Source organism: Camelus ferus, chromosome 33, assembly GCF_009834535.1.
Source record: "Camelus ferus isolate YT-003-E chromosome 33, BCGSAC_Cfer_1.0, whole genome shotgun sequence".
Taxonomy (NCBI): domain Eukaryota; kingdom Metazoa; phylum Chordata; class Mammalia; order Artiodactyla; family Camelidae; genus Camelus; species Camelus ferus.
In genome coordinates, this window is record NC_045728.1 from 8,414,466 (window position 1) to 8,429,716 (window position 15,251).

Sequence of the window (15,251 nt, forward strand, 5' to 3'; positions counted from 1 at the left end):
AAATAAACAATTTTGGTATTTTATTCTCATTTATTGGACAAGGTGAGATAGTCTTTATTTCATTTTTCCAGGGACACACAGCAAAATACAAATAGACTTATGTTTAGGAAATAGAGGTTAGTCTGCAGTGTTTGGAACTAATATTTACTTGTTCTAATTGAAATTCATGTTAATATTCTGTAAATGTGTCAATAGTTTGGGTAGGAAATTATATCCATCAAAATGTCTTTCAGATATTTTGCCTATTTTAACAGGCAGAAAGAGAATGAAAAGAGGGGAGAAAATTGACTTTTCTTGTAGTTTAGTGGGATATAATGTACTATTTCTCAAATTGTATGAGGCTATAAATACCTTGGGCCCCCAGCTAAACCCTGCAGGTTGGAAAAGTCCACCCCAGATTAATTAAATGAGAATCTCACTACTAGAGAATCAGGTGCTACCTGTGTGTTTAACAAGGTCTCCAGGTACCGGAAGGCAAGCTTGAGAGACAAGGATGGTAAGAGTTTTCTGGAATTGAAACCAAAGTTGTGCCTGTCTTTGCTACCAGCTGGTGTGGTTTGAATATAGTGAAATGTATGGACTTGCTTACGGAAGCAAGGAATCAGCAGGTTGCACTGCACTGTTTTTCAAAAGACTTGAGGAGTTTGGCTGAGGTGACACAGTGAGTCAGTGGCTGAACTGAGAAAACAAACCAAGACTTCTGAGCATTTGGTCTGATTTCTCTCTTTCTTCAGTAAAATTGCCTCCAGGGACTTCCAGGTTTTATATTTCAGGCTCCCTGACTGTCTAAGCATTTGATTTTCCTGCGAGTGCCTTGCCCTTGTTTTAGGGTGACGGTACCCCCTTAAGAAAGCCCAAGGAAAGTGCATAGAAGGGCTCTTCGGCCTCCCTTGGAAAGTGTGAATTGCCCACGGCTAGTTAATAGCTTCTCGCTTCTTCACCCAGAATGCTATTCCTTAGAGAATCTCCTCACATTTTTACCTAGGAGAATGCTATTCCTTAGAGAATTTTCTAACGCTTCCTCTCAAAGCACAGGAGGAAGAGGCTGTATTTTCCTCTGGACATTGTAGTGTCAGCTGCGCTATCATGAAGCCAGAAACATGTCTGGACTTATTATTATTGGCTGATCTTCCTGACCTTGAGCTTGGCAACTAACTCAAATCTATGCAGGCATAAAAAAAAATCACTTTTACAAGAAAGAAAAGTAAAAGTGTCATCATGGGAGTTGTCATTCTAAACCAGTGGGGGAAAAAAATCCTGGACCCATTCAGAACTAAACTCAGGGCTTGGAGAAGGGCCACGTTGCTTCTCCCTTTTCTAATTGTGGTTTTCTGTAATTTTCTATTTGGTAAAAATGTGGAGAAACAGAAGTAACAGAATGAATACAAGACTTAGGTGACCAGAGAATAAAATATTCTGAGATTGAAACTTAAATTTACAGTGTAGTCTGTCCTAAAGCTACTGATTTAACGTGGTTTTAGTGCAATGTCAGTGAAGCAAATGGTCTTTTGTTTGAGAATGGGTTCATGTCACCATCGACAGGTAGGTTTCCTCTTTCTCATTCTCTTTTCAAAACACAAATCTGATATGTTATACTTCTGCTCAGACACTTTTAGTGGTTCCCTTTTGTCTGCAAACCTACAGTACAAACTCTTTAGCAGGTCATTCAAGGCCATTCACACCTTGGCCCCAGCCTGTGGTCTAGCAGCCTTTCCCACTGGTCCCCAAGATGTACCATAAGAATTCTTGTCCTATTTCAAGTACACAGTATGATTTTATAGCCATAGTTCACACTGGGTTGTAGTTCACATTACCCTCTCTGCCTGAAGTGGCCTTCTCTTTCTGGGGAAATTCTGCTTGTCCTCTGGGGCCTGGGTCAGTTCAGCGCTTCTCAGAGGAATAGTAACTAATGATTAAGAATGTGGACTCTGGGACCAGTCTCCCTGGAATCAAAGCCCTGGTTTTCTCACCTGTGAAATGGGTATAATGACAGCACCAACTCATATAGCTGATGTGAGAATTACAGGAGATGTAGTAAATAATGTAAAAGTTACTTGTTACTGTCCTCCATCCTCCCAGAAAAAAAAAAAAGTCATTTCTCCACTGTTCTTTGCCCCTATGATCATTTCCATCTTTTTATCTTACTAGCTTTTATTCTGATTTCTATTATACTTAGTTGAGTATCCATTCATCTCCTTGCTGGTCTTTGAGCCTCCCAAAAGAAGAGCTTGTTTTTTTAAATATACTTTAATGTTCCTGAGACCCGGCACAGACCCTTCCATAAAATAGTCAAAAAAAAAATTTTTTTTAACATTTAAAATATTTTGTTGGGGGAGGTAATTAGGTTTACTTATTTATTTATTTTTAGAGGAGGTACTGGGGATTGAACCCAGGACCTTGTGTGTGCTAAACAAGCACTCTACCACCTGAGCTATACCCTCCCCCCTGGAATAGTTATTTTTTAAATAGCTTTCTTGAGATATAATTGACATAACGAATTGTACATATTTAAAATGTACGATTTGATAAAGGTTGGTGTGTTGTGCACACCCATGAAGTCATCGTCACGCACAAGATAGGGAATATATCCATCGCCCCCAAAAGTCTCCCCCTGCCTGTTGCAATCCTCTCCCGCCCCGCTGCGCCACCTCCCCCTTTCAGGCGACCACTGATGTGCTTTGTGGCGCTGCTCTTGCGCTCGGCAGGGTCCTTTTGAGGTTCATCTATGCTGCGCCACGTGCCAGGAGTTCACCGCTTTCTCTGTCTGGGTAGTAGTTCACGAGGCGAGTTTACCGTAGTTTGTTTACCCGTGCACCTGTAGATGGACTTCTGGGCTGTTTACCATAGGCTAGCGTTAAATAATGATTTATTAAATTGAATTAGTTGTCGTGAAACTTTAAGGGGAACCTTGTATGTTCCCACATCTGCTTTGAGTGATAATCTCATCTTTCAGAGAAAAAGTACAAGGTTAGCGAGAGTACTTAAGTGCTGGTCCTTAGTTGGCACCAGGGGTGTACACTCAGGTGTGCTACCCAGATTCTCCCTCCATCTCCCAGAGGCTGGGAGGATGGGCCGTGTCTAGCTGGGTCCCTCTCAGCTGAGAATGGTCCTCTGTGGGGAAAACTGTTTAATCCAAGCCCCACCTTCTCCGTGGGGCCCCCGAGAGGGGTTTAGAGGTCCTGTGTCCTTGCCTTCTGGTCCACTGAACTCTGAAGGGCGACGGTCCCACTCTGGAGCTCCCCTCAGGATCAGGGTTAGCTGATGCCTCTGTTGGGGCAGCATCCCAGCTCAGCTTCTCTGTCCACCCCATCTTGCTTCCTTCACAAGTGTTGTCCCGAGATCCCTGCTATAAACTCCAGCACATGAATCTCCATCTAAGCATCTGTTTCCCAGGAAACCTGACCCACAACAGCACCTGAAATAAGTTGTCAGATGAGCGAGTGAAAGAACGAGCGAACTCTCCATCTGAGATCTAAACACTGCTGTTTTCCTCTGAGTCTGAAAGGCTGCTTCTCTGATAATTTTTCCAGTGCATTAAAGAAGATCTTTAAGTCGCCCTCTGGGAGATGATGACTGTACCTTACTCACCCACGGCTGCGCTATCATCTGGTCACAAACCTTGAGAAATGTCACCGTAGTCCACTGGACTCAGAGGGGACAGACGGCCCGTGGGGGAAATGCGTTGAGTGACATGCCCTTGTGGTTTGCATGGTCCTTCCCACTCTCACCACCCCCAGTGCAGCCTGCAGCCCGCAGGAGGTACAGCGGGGGATGGTGGCCGGTTGTGGCTACTTAGTGAGCCGAGGGAAAAGGTGAGTTTGGAGCGTGGTGGTCAGGGAGGGACCTTCTGTCTGTTTTCTAATGGAAAAGTGTCTACTGTCCACCTCGTATGTGGGTGGCCTCAGTGACTGATAGCCAACCTGTCACTTGTGAAACCCCCGCTGTATGTTTTAGTGCCCATAGGAAGTAGCATCTGATGGAGGTGGTGGTGTTGGGACAGATTTTAGAGAAATAAACAAACATCATCACCCTGGTCAACCTACGTTGTCAGGGGCAAAAAAATTCTGAAGAGGAGATCTACCAAGTAGGTGAAAGATGGACTGTTTTAAGGGTCAGAAAAGATAAGGGATTTTCCCACGTGTGGAAGCCACTGGGGTTTTTGTTGCAATTACCAGAGGGGACCAAACGTTCTCCTTGACATTTCACAGCTCCTGTAAAGAATCTGGCCTTTCCCAAAGCCAGGGCAAGATGTGGCCTCACCTGCATTTCCCAGCAGATACGGGATGGCCAGTTGCCACCGCGGGGGGATTCTCTGAGCACTGCTGTAGACTTACACAAAGTGATCGGGGGGGTTTCTAAACCAGAGCAGCAGCCTTTGTGACTCATGACTGAGACAAAGGCTTCCTAGGAGCAGCAAAGCTCAGTGAGATGAGTATGTGGGTAGGAGGCAGACATTCCTGGACTTGCTACCTAGGCCCTGTCACCAGCAGCTGTGTAGCCCTGAGAAGACTATTTGTCTCTTGGTGTCAGTGTCCTCATCTGTAAAATGGGCCTAAGGTGACTGGGAGGTATGACTCAAACATGTTATCCAACGTGCCCAGCACGGTGGCACATAAAAGATCGTCCATAAATTTGCAGACCTCAGGTGGCTGGGGTTGCATCTCATCCTCATGGGGACCACAGCAGGTTAGATGTGCCTGGAAAAGGAAAGGGCCAACTAAGCTTTTTTTTTTTTTTTTTGAGGCATCTGCCTAGAATTTAATCTAATCAAATGGATCATTCTGAAAACAGAACCTAAGTAAGAGCGGATTTCAGAAGGAAGTTGTGGTTTTGGGGGAAGGACCACAGAACGGCAAGTGCCAGCTTCAGTTCTTATCTCACTGATCTCCTGGGACAGGTGACTTCCTTGGGTGTCTTCATCTGCAAGCAAGGGGGTGGGTGAAAGCAGTGGTTTCCAAACTGGGTTCTGAGGAGCCCAGGTAAGTCCCCTGGTGCCTCAGGGTCCTGCAACAGTTTCCTTGAAATTTCTTTAAAAAATATTTTGAACTATTAGTCCCGGCTCTGGAAGCAGGCTGACATGGTTGGAATCTCAGCTCCAACACAGCAAATCCAGCCATGTGACTTTGGGCAAGTTGTTGACTCTTCTAAGACTCAGCTTCCTCTTTTGCAAATTGTATCTTGAATAGGATTGAGAGGATTAAAGAGGTTAACACAGGTGAAGTGCTTAGAAAGGTGCCTGATGTACGTAAGCCCTTGCTAAATGCTGGCTGTCACTTTGCCAGCCGCCGGACATTATCAGTCTGTTCCTTTTTTGTGCCGTGGAGGTGGTTTCTGTGCTGGACTCTGGGCTTAGAACAAAAATCCAAATGCTTCAGCATGGTCTACAACAGAGGTCTGCAGACTTTCTGTAAAGCCCCAGGCAGGAGCTATTCCAGGCTTTGCTGGCCTCGTGTCTGGGGACCCACCTCTGTGCTCGTATCCGGGAAGCAGCCGTCAGCAGTATGCCAGTGAGGGGGCTCGGCTGTGTCCCCGTCAGACTTTATTCCAGACACTGGAATTTGGGTTTCCTATAATTACTGTGTCCTGAAATAATATTCTTCTTTTGATGTTTTCAACTGTTTAAAATGGTAAAAACACGCCCAGCTCATGGGCCAGACCAACACCGGCCATTGGGCAGATTCTGCCTTGCGGGTGACACTTTGCCGAGCCTTGGTGTACAGGACCCTGTGTTTTGGGGTCTACCTTCCTCTCCTGCCTTGTGTCCCCCAGCCCCCCTCAAGACCATGGTCATGAAGGGTTAGCCCTCTGACCCCTCCTGTTCTAAAGCATCCCCTGCCCCACGTCCCTTCCAAGGTTACTCTCTGTCATATAACCCAGTTTTTTTTTCCCTAAACAAGACTGATCAATATCTGTAATTATTTTGTTTATTTATGTCTTCATTGTCCCAACTCCATGAAAGCAGGGAACTGGCTTTTTGATTTGCCACTAGCAGCTCCAGCTTGCTACCTGCTAGGAACGTAGCGTTCAATCAGTGTTGTAGGATAAAGAATAAATCCACAACCTCAGTATCTTGGTTACTCTCATACAATGAGTATGATCTCATCAGTGATACCTGACCTCCTTACTTTGAAAAATCGTTTTTAGGATCAAATGAGGGTGGGTTTTTCAAACTACAGACAGTTACACGAAGGGACGGTGGTAAAATCATTAAGGCAGCCTCTTAGAGAAATCACAGAATTCAACCAACACACCCACTTGTACCATTCTCCTCTTATGGGGAGAAGAGGAAAGCGGTTCCAGTATGAATGAGGCCGTTTTTATTCTTTGTCCCTGAGATTCCCCACAGACAAGAGGAATGGCTAGGTGTGTGGCTTTATCTTGGCCTTAGGAAACGCAATTATTTATTTATTAGCAGGTAGTATCTTTTTATTATTAGCTTGTAGTATTAGGTATTTTATAATATCTCATTTGATAGTCACAAACATGCTATAAAAAAACCAATATGTGCCCGTTTTTATAGAAGAAATGAGTTTAAGGGACTAGTGAGCAGTGGAGCCAGGACCAAAATCTAGCTCTGACTCTAGAATTAGGGCTTCTTCTCTGGTCCAGTATCAAGCTCCTCTCCAGTGATGTACAGACTTTCTGATTTGTCCCATCAACACAATGACAACCAGCAAGCTAAATAAACCTTGGCATCATTTTGTGGCCAGGAGCAAGGCATCTGGATTTTAGATGTTTATTTTCAACCAAAGTCTTCTGAAGGAAGACTGCTTTTTGGTCCTCACCTTAAAAAAAAAAAAAAAAAAAAAAGATGTTTTGCTGATTTCGGCTTAGACAAATCCAAAGCACAAGGATTCATTTTCTCTGGATGTGCAGGCAGCCTTTACATACATCACAAAAGGGCAAAATGAGCTTGGGAAGCTGCCAAGCAGAGAACAGCTGAGAACCAGCCACAGGACGCACCAGAGTTTGGTCTTTTCGTCCGATATGAGCATCAGCTGTTGTGTTTCCTTGGGAAGTGAACCCTGCCAGGGTAGTAGCCAGTGGTGCCAGTGAAGATCTGTGTTCACGTTCTGGGCATACATTTGCATACATGGCTTATTTTAAAAACCTATTAGCTTAACATATCATTGCTTCAAAAATGGGGTCTATGGCTTTTTGTTGTGCAGAACCTAGTTTGAACTGGGATTTTCCTTTCTCTTGCTGGAATCCTCTCTCTGGAGTGTTCCTGGTGCACCTCGTGCTGGTGGGTGGTGGGGAGGGATGAACGTTCACATGTGGGGCACTGGACGCCTTCTGGAACTTGCTATTTCGCTCCTGGATGGGTTTCCACCTCTGCAGCCGGGATGGCTGAGACAGATGCCCAACTAGAAGGGACCAGAGACCCACGGTGCTGCCGGGGCATCCTCTCTTTTCCATCGGTAGCAAGTGCCCCTCTGGCCCCTCTGAGGGAAGAATCCCACTCTCAGTGGACATTTAGGCAATAATAATGACCACAGTAACATCTGAGGACGTGATTGGAGTAGAGACCACTCAGAATGTAACATGAGATCGCTTTGGATTGAGTGAGGACACAGTTTCTCTTTATTAGATCATCTGTGAACCACTTAAATGGAGATGCCCATGGAATGGGATGAACTAATTACAGTGCTGCCAGAGTGTATCTGGAGGAAGAGCACGCAGCCAGGACAGCGCAGACGCCACAGGTCGTTTACAAGGAATTTGACAATACAATTAAGTGTGGTTTCCTTTTTTATAATTACAAACCCTTTCCAAATAAATACACCTGAATCACAGAGGGGAAAAAAATGATACAATAGCCTTATAAAAGAGAAAGAAACCAATATACTTCCTCAGACATCAGGTTTAGAATGGTCTATGCGTCACCAAAATGGTGCTCCCATCTTGAGCGGCAAAGAGAGAACCAGTACACATTTCCCATTATACATATATATGTATCCTGTACAGAGTCCAAGAATGAACGGCTGCAAAATTCCAGTTTCTGTGTGAGTAATGGTGGCTAAATGGTACGGTGTAAAATGTGTAGGAACTGTTTGCATATTAAGTTTGACTATTCATCATTAACATTGTAAGCCTACATACACTGAACATAATATTATATGTGTTTAAAAAGCAAGTGACTTCCTCTACATTTAGAGGCGATTTCTCCCCTCCGCTTGAATTTTTGTTATAGCTAGTCACTTCCCTAGGAAAATTCAATGGGTTGAAGTATTAAAGAGAAGCAAATCCAATTTTAATCCTATGTTTAAACACAAAAAGCATCTGCCATCACCTAACAAAATATCCCCACCCCCCATCACCTTTGTAAAGTGAACAACATTAACCTAAGTAGATACTAAATCACTCTTTTCCCCACCCTCCTCTGCCAGTCTCATCCCTGGCAAGGCAGCCCGGCTGACTAGACTGGCCGTCTCTTAGTTCTCACACGTGTGCAGAACTACAATTTAAATGCAAATAACCCAGTGCCTCATTATCTGAGAAGCTGGTGCAGACACAGTACAGTTGTGACTGTGCCTCTGAAAATTAAAGGAAGTTCATCTGTATTCTAACACACACGTTACTTAGAATAAATTCAAAAGAGCAATTCATCACTGCGTTCAAATTTAACACTGGAGTTGCAGAGCGCCTAGGTTACGAGGAATACCTCTCTTTTTACCACAACGAGATAGGAACATTTCTTACTGTAGTTCTTCAGTTAGTTCCCAGTGACACTAGGTAACTGACATGAGAGACTTCGTTTAATACCAGCACAGCGTATTGAATGGAAAAGATACATTTATGGTAATGCGGCTAAACACAATGGGATGACAAATATATGCATTCCAAATACTACTGACAGGAACATGACCACATCGGCCTAAAATGCAAGGAAATTATCAACAATGATTTACCAAACTGACAATACTCCAGAGGATATATATATTTTTTTTATTTTCATTTTTTGCAAAACTGTCTTTCAAATATAAGGTTACTTCAAAATAATTCTTTGGTTAAAGTATCATTAAAATAAAAACTAGAAACTCCTCCAAGCCTTTCAACACAGGGTGAAAAATACCCCCCTCTTTCAGCCATCAGATGGCCATTTAATCAGCCATTCAGATTCTATGAATCTAAATGTAATGGAAAACACTGTATTCTGAACTCCATGCTGGGGTGAAGCAGTAAGCTCCTAGCTACCAGTGCAGGGATGGAGAAGAGAGCCTGGGAAAATGAGACCCCCAGCTTGTGCATTAAAATGTGCCAATTATTCTAGTCCACAGAGGAATAGACATGGCCTTTTAAAACCACTGAAACCAAAGTCTATCTATGAATAATACTGGGCCATTAGCGGGTTGATGTCTCACTGGTACAGGCAGCAAATGTTTCAGACTTTCAATGTCAGATTAAATCCTTTAGTTAATTTCATCTCAGTGTATTTCAGATAACTTGCTACATTAAAAAAAAATTCCTCTCTGCAGGAAACCATTTGGTTCTTCTTATCTACCATTTCCTTCCTTTCTTCTTTGTTTCCTCCCTCTGTTCCTCCCTCCTTCCTTCCTTCTCTCTCTCCCCTAGCCCCACCAAAATATTTGTAAATGAGCATCAGCCTCAGATCAAAGAGAATCAGCTTTAAACTTTGAGTTGTAACAGCAATTGAGAATTTTTAGGTGGGTATGAAATCACGTTAAGTCAGTTGTCTGTTCCTTTTATTACACATAGATTCACCGTGACTTACAAAGAATTTCTCAGTTGGAGTCCAAGTTTAGTTTTTTAAGTAGGTAAATGTGAAAAGAGAATTTAAGGTGAATTCAGATCATTCAGGCCATTTTAATAAGCAATCTGGATAATTAATGCAGAGGAATAAACTCTTTTACTTAAGGTGTTTCCACCTAAATTGTTCAGAAAATTATTTCTGATCTCTGCCTTCCTTTGCTCATGAAGATGACTGCCTAAGGTGCCGTCCATATTGGACTAAATACAGGGACTGTAGCTCAGCTAAACCCACCTAAGGCCACTGAAAGGGAGGGAGAGGATAACCTGTTTTGAACTTTGTTCTGTACAAGTACAGACCCTGCCCAGGACACACTGCTAGAATTTTCATGGAAATCAGATATGAGATGTTAAAGCCTAAAGGAATAACTGGCGGTGACATTACATTAGCTGCAATGTGACTTTTCTCTTAAAACCTTTAATATGAGTATTTCCCTTATTTTAAGATTAAAATTTCTATCTTAATCAGTAACATTGGCACAGAGTTATTTCTATACCCAGAAGCTGGGTCAGTGTTTGTGCAGTGTTGGAAGAAGTCAAAATATGTTTCTTAAAATGTAAAATTCATGACATATTTCTCTCAATGACTTTTCAAAAAGCCAAGAATAACCCTCTTGCTGATTCACTTACATACCAGCATCCCTTCACTTCCTCTTCTTTTAAAGGATTATCAAATTCTTGTTTCAAATAGGAGCATAGATCTCTTTATATATACCATATGTTTTATGCATTTGGGTTTTGAAGCTTATTTAATGCTGTAATATATATTGGTTTGTTTTACATGAATGTTCTCTTTCAATGGCTGGGATTTCATTTTGCACATATATTCTACAGAGTGAACTATACCATGCCAGACCGCTGTCTGCTGCTGTTAATAGTCAGGTAGTCACACAATTAAATAGACATTGATAACTGATGTTTTGGTTTGATTGTCATTTATTTTTCTTTTAAATAAACTCCCTCTAAATTTAGGAAGCAAGTGTGATGAGATACCACAGGACGTGGCTCTCCCAACTTTCCTTAAGTAGCCCTACCTATGTATTTTAAATTAGCATAGGAAAACAAACCAACCAACCAACCAACCCCCCCCCCCCAGCACTAGTAGCAGTGCAGTCGTGACTGTCATCACTTAAGTTAGTTCCCTGACTTCCTTAGACATCCCTGGCTGTCACCGATTCATCTGTGGATGTTCTGCTGTGGCTGGCATGTACTGTAAGCGTACAGTGACCTGACCCTTGGTATGGCGTGGAAGGATGTCCGTATTGCACAAGGATGAGCTTCTTGCTGAGTCAAATGATGTATTTAACGGACATCTTTTGGAAATGGCAACATCCCTAACTAGTTAACATGGTCTAAACCCTTGGGGGCAAAGACAAATCACGGCTGAGTGAAGGCTGTGGCTCCTTAGGCTGCAACACGGGTAATTCCAAGCCACTTCATACCTTGCAAGTTCTTTGCTCCTACAGTTGAATACTTCACACATTGATCTTCCTTCTGAGTATCCAAAAGTGCTCTGGAGACCAAAAATGCTTTGTCTCCCCATTTCACAGATAGAAGCAAGGCGGCAGGAGCATAGCAAAAAGCTGCAGTCAGCTGCGCTAGAGAAAGTGATGAGGCGGGAAGGTGTGAGTCCTCAAGCAGGCGTCCTGAGCCAGCAGCACTGGTGTGTGGGTCATTGTGAGGGTAGAAATTGGTGGGAAACCTAAGAGCAACTCTCGGTTGGGGGTTGTTTTCTAATAACCGTAAAAGAATTCCTCAGTTTGGCTTTAACTGGAGCATGGAGTTGAAAAGAACCTCCCGTCACCAAACTGGCAGCTCGGTGTCCCTCTAGCTGGATTGTCCTGCATCCTTCCTCCTGTGTCCTTCCTCCTGCGTCCTTCCTCCTGCATCCTTCCCCAGAGTGGGCTGGCAGCTCTCTCTGGGAGAACTTAGGCTCCTTGGCCAGCACAGTCGAAGGGGAGAAGACGTCCTATGCTGTTGCAGATGCCCCGATTTAGGAAGACAATTCTCGAAAGCCTTGTTAGCTAGGCAAGAGTCCAGAGAGAATGAATTTTATCCCTGAATCAAGTCTTTCTCTCCTTGACACTGGTCTCATCCTAAGAACTTTAAAGCCTGAAAGGAAATATGCTAAATTATTCTGAGCTGTCCACTGAAAACGTGGTGCAGACTTTCCCACTGTGACTAAACACACAAAAAGGTACTTCTCCCAAAGCCTTCGTCAAGCCTTTCCTTCTTGTTCACTTGTGTAGTTTATTCTTGTAGCAAAGTCTCTCTCCAGTTGAAGCCTCCAGTTGGTCCATGGGTGAGAGGAAGGATGGGTGGGTCTGTCAGCTGCCATATTCCAGTTTCTCCTAATTCTTCACAGGAACAAAACCCCAAGTATGGGATCTGAAGTAAGAAAGGGAAGACAGAAAACAGGCATTTTAATGTGTTAACTTTTACCTAGATTAAGCCTTATTGATAGCAATGAACAGGGGCTTTGTAGGCAAGAATCCCCTCCCAAAAACCAATGAAAACAAATGAAATGGATAAAACTGATAAATCAGAAGAGAGAGTATTTACAACACAAGAGGATTCTTCAGGAGGATTCATTAAACGGTGAGCTCTCCTAGTGCAATTAAGTAATCGTTTATATAGGTTGTTTCTTAATAGCATGGGAGAAAAAAAGGAAATAATACATAAAGCTAAGATGCTAGGAGTTAATTCCTAATTGCAAGTCAGGCTGAAAACAGCTCAAACATTTCTGAAATTATATTTGGAGAATGGGAAAGATTATTCAAGTTTTAAAAATTTGTTTCACCCTGCTTGATCCTTTTTTTTTTTTTTGGGGGGGCGTGTGTACTTGACATTCAGAGCTGAGGCTGTGCCCTTCCTAACTTCAATAAGCATGGCATTTCAAAACTTATGTGTGTGTGTCTGCCCAGAGCTGCATTTATAAATAAGACAAAAAAAATCTCTACCCTCAAGCATCTTACAGATGATTGGGAAGGACAGATGCATAAATAAGTTAAAAAAATGAGAAAAGAATTGCAATCGAGTTTGAAGCAGGTTCTCTGGGAACAGATAAAGGAAGCATAGAAGCATAGAACTCAATCTGGAGGGGAGCATGTGGGAGGAGGGCTGAAGGGAAAACCTCTTCCACAGGCATAGGAGGAATCCAGGTCAGCCTCATGGGTTTTCTATTTTGCTGCCTTGTTCCTGGGTTGGCAGGATAAAGAATCCACAGCTCCTCAGGGAAATCCAGACAATCTGCTTATGACTCTTAGCTGTTTCCCAAGTTTTAGCTCTTAGAAGCTAGCACTAGCTCAAACATCTTTTTCTCTTACCCCAGGCCTGAGAAAGTGACTTAAACAGAATACCACTCAACACGTCTTGGCTGAGTGAACCGATAAATGTTATCTTCCCACTCTGGAGTCAACATGTGCTCCAAAGAACTTTGCTATCAGCTGGTGTTGAGCTGTCCTAAAACTACAAGGTGCCACAGGCCCCTGAAATGCAAGTAGGAATTACCTTTCGGACCATTTGTACGAAGTCCTTGGAATTCTGAGGTGACAGGCCCTGAAGTTGGCAGGTACACGCTTCAAGGGAAGATGCATGGGCCACAATCAAGATGTTATTTCCTGGGGGGGAAAAAAACCAAGGACTGGGAAGATTGTTTCTATAAAAACATACATAAACTTTGTAAGTACTGAAGCCAAGTGTTCCAGGGAGAGGCAAACATTCTCAAGATGGAAACAATTTGGCCAAATATTTTCAAAATGCTTTTGTATTGTTAAAGCAGCCTAATGCCATTAAAAAAAAAAAACCCACAAAACTGAAAACTACTTTTAATGTCAAAGTAATTAGATTCACAGGTTACAAATACATATTATACATATCTCTGTGTATATATATATTTATATAATATATACATATTATGTAATATGTATATTCATATACATGAATACAAACATATATACACACAATATGTATATTGTATACACACACACACACACACATCCTTTCTCTTTCTCTCTCACACACACACCGGGGAGGGCCCATGCCCCCTTCACCCAGCCTCCTCCAATAGTAACTCCTTGCCTCAGTAAGGCACACTATCAAAACTCGCAAGTGAACACTGGTACAATCCACATAGCTTATTCAGATTTCACTAGGTTTACCCAAGTCTCTCACATGTGTGGCTTCTTGTAACCACCACCTCAATCATGACACAAAACTGTCCTACGTCGACAAGGCTCTCTGCCGCTCCTTGTAATTAGTTTTTGATGCGGCCATGGTAGGACTGTGAGCCCTTGAGACTTTCTGGTCAATGGAACATGCTGAGCATCCTTACAGCGGGGAGCACGGCGGGAGGGTCACGAAGTGCATGGCTTACGAGTGATAACTGAAAGGAGGGGACCATCCATAATGCTGCTGACCAGGGCTCTCCACCATTAATATCTGCTGCATGTAAATCCAGCCTTTGCTCAATGAAGATAAATATTTTAACTTACAAGGGGGGGCGATGTGCATACTCTTGCAATCTACCTGTTTTACTAAAAAAATTATGATCCTACTTATCATTAAATATTTGAGTTCAGTGATTATAAAATTCAACAGCAGACTTGAATCTTGTAACACTGCTCTCGGTTTGTGGTGGCAGGGACGGTAGGTGTGTTTGTGTGTGGGGTGTCCGTGCTCCAGGATCAAATTATAGGCAAAACTGTTATGTAAAGAACTGGAAACTGTAACAGGGAACCCTCTTCACAGAGTGGAAGATAAATAGCTGAACTGCAGAATTCTGTTATTTCATATTGTAGCTACGTCTGGTATATTTCCATGGAATCTCTCCCATTTGAGGTACTCAAGAGACTTACAAATTTAACATGAAAGGATCTGTAAGAGAGTCTGGAGATATTTTTCTTTCCTATTAAGCAAGTTGGCCAAAGCAAGCTGAAACATATTGAACAGACTATTAACCATGATGCAGAAATGATCACATATTGAAGTATGGAGTTCAAAATAATACCTACCTTTACTTTTACATTCACTTATTATTTCTTTTGTTACTTGGAAACTTCTACTGATATAGGTGTCATAGGATTCTGAAACCACTAATTTGCTGACTGGAATATGAGGTCTATAATAGAAAAACGAACAAAGGCAATGAAAACATTTTGATCCCAAGACAAAGCAGTTGCTATTACTCTAAACTGTATTTCAAGACCTTTCTAAAGTTCCTGTATTTCTGTTTATCCATTTCCCTAGAAAGGATGGAGGTGGAGGGAACAGTACTTCAGCTGTAGAGAAGTGGGGTTGAAATGCACAGAAATAGAGGCCACGTGCACGGTGTCAGAGTGACCAGCTGGAAAACGAAACGTTCAGTGCAGGTTTCCCTTGCAGGGTAACTCATACGCAGTTTGACTAATTTTGCCGATCATCAGTCCTAGGTCACAGATAAAAGAGGAAACAAAGCAGAGGTGAGATCTCTTTATATGTAA

General features: G+C 42.7%; 2 protein-coding genes across 5 annotated transcripts in view; one reads left to right on the forward strand and one right to left on the reverse strand.

The window, feature by feature from the left end:
- The window catches only part of BSX (brain specific homeobox), a 149,331-nt gene that overhangs the window by 98,808 nt on the left and 35,272 nt on the right, over positions 1 to 15,251 (forward strand). The gene's annotated exons all lie outside the window — the stretch shown is intronic.
- UBASH3B (ubiquitin associated and SH3 domain containing B) overlaps positions 10,690 to 15,251 on the reverse strand; it is a 128,638-nt gene continuing 124,076 nt past the window's right edge. For all 3 annotated transcript variants that reach the window (XM_032472680.1, XM_032472681.1, XM_032472678.1), the window contains exons 12-14: positions 14,784 to 14,890; positions 13,282 to 13,391; positions 10,690 to 12,159 (exon numbers count right to left, since the gene is read on the reverse strand). In XM_032472680.1, the coding sequence (XP_032328571.1) occupies positions 12,022 to 12,159; positions 13,282 to 13,391; positions 14,784 to 14,890 (355 nt within the window). In that variant the 3' untranslated portion in view covers positions 10,690 to 12,021. The remainder of the gene's footprint in view (positions 12,160 to 13,281; positions 13,392 to 14,783; positions 14,891 to 15,251) is intronic.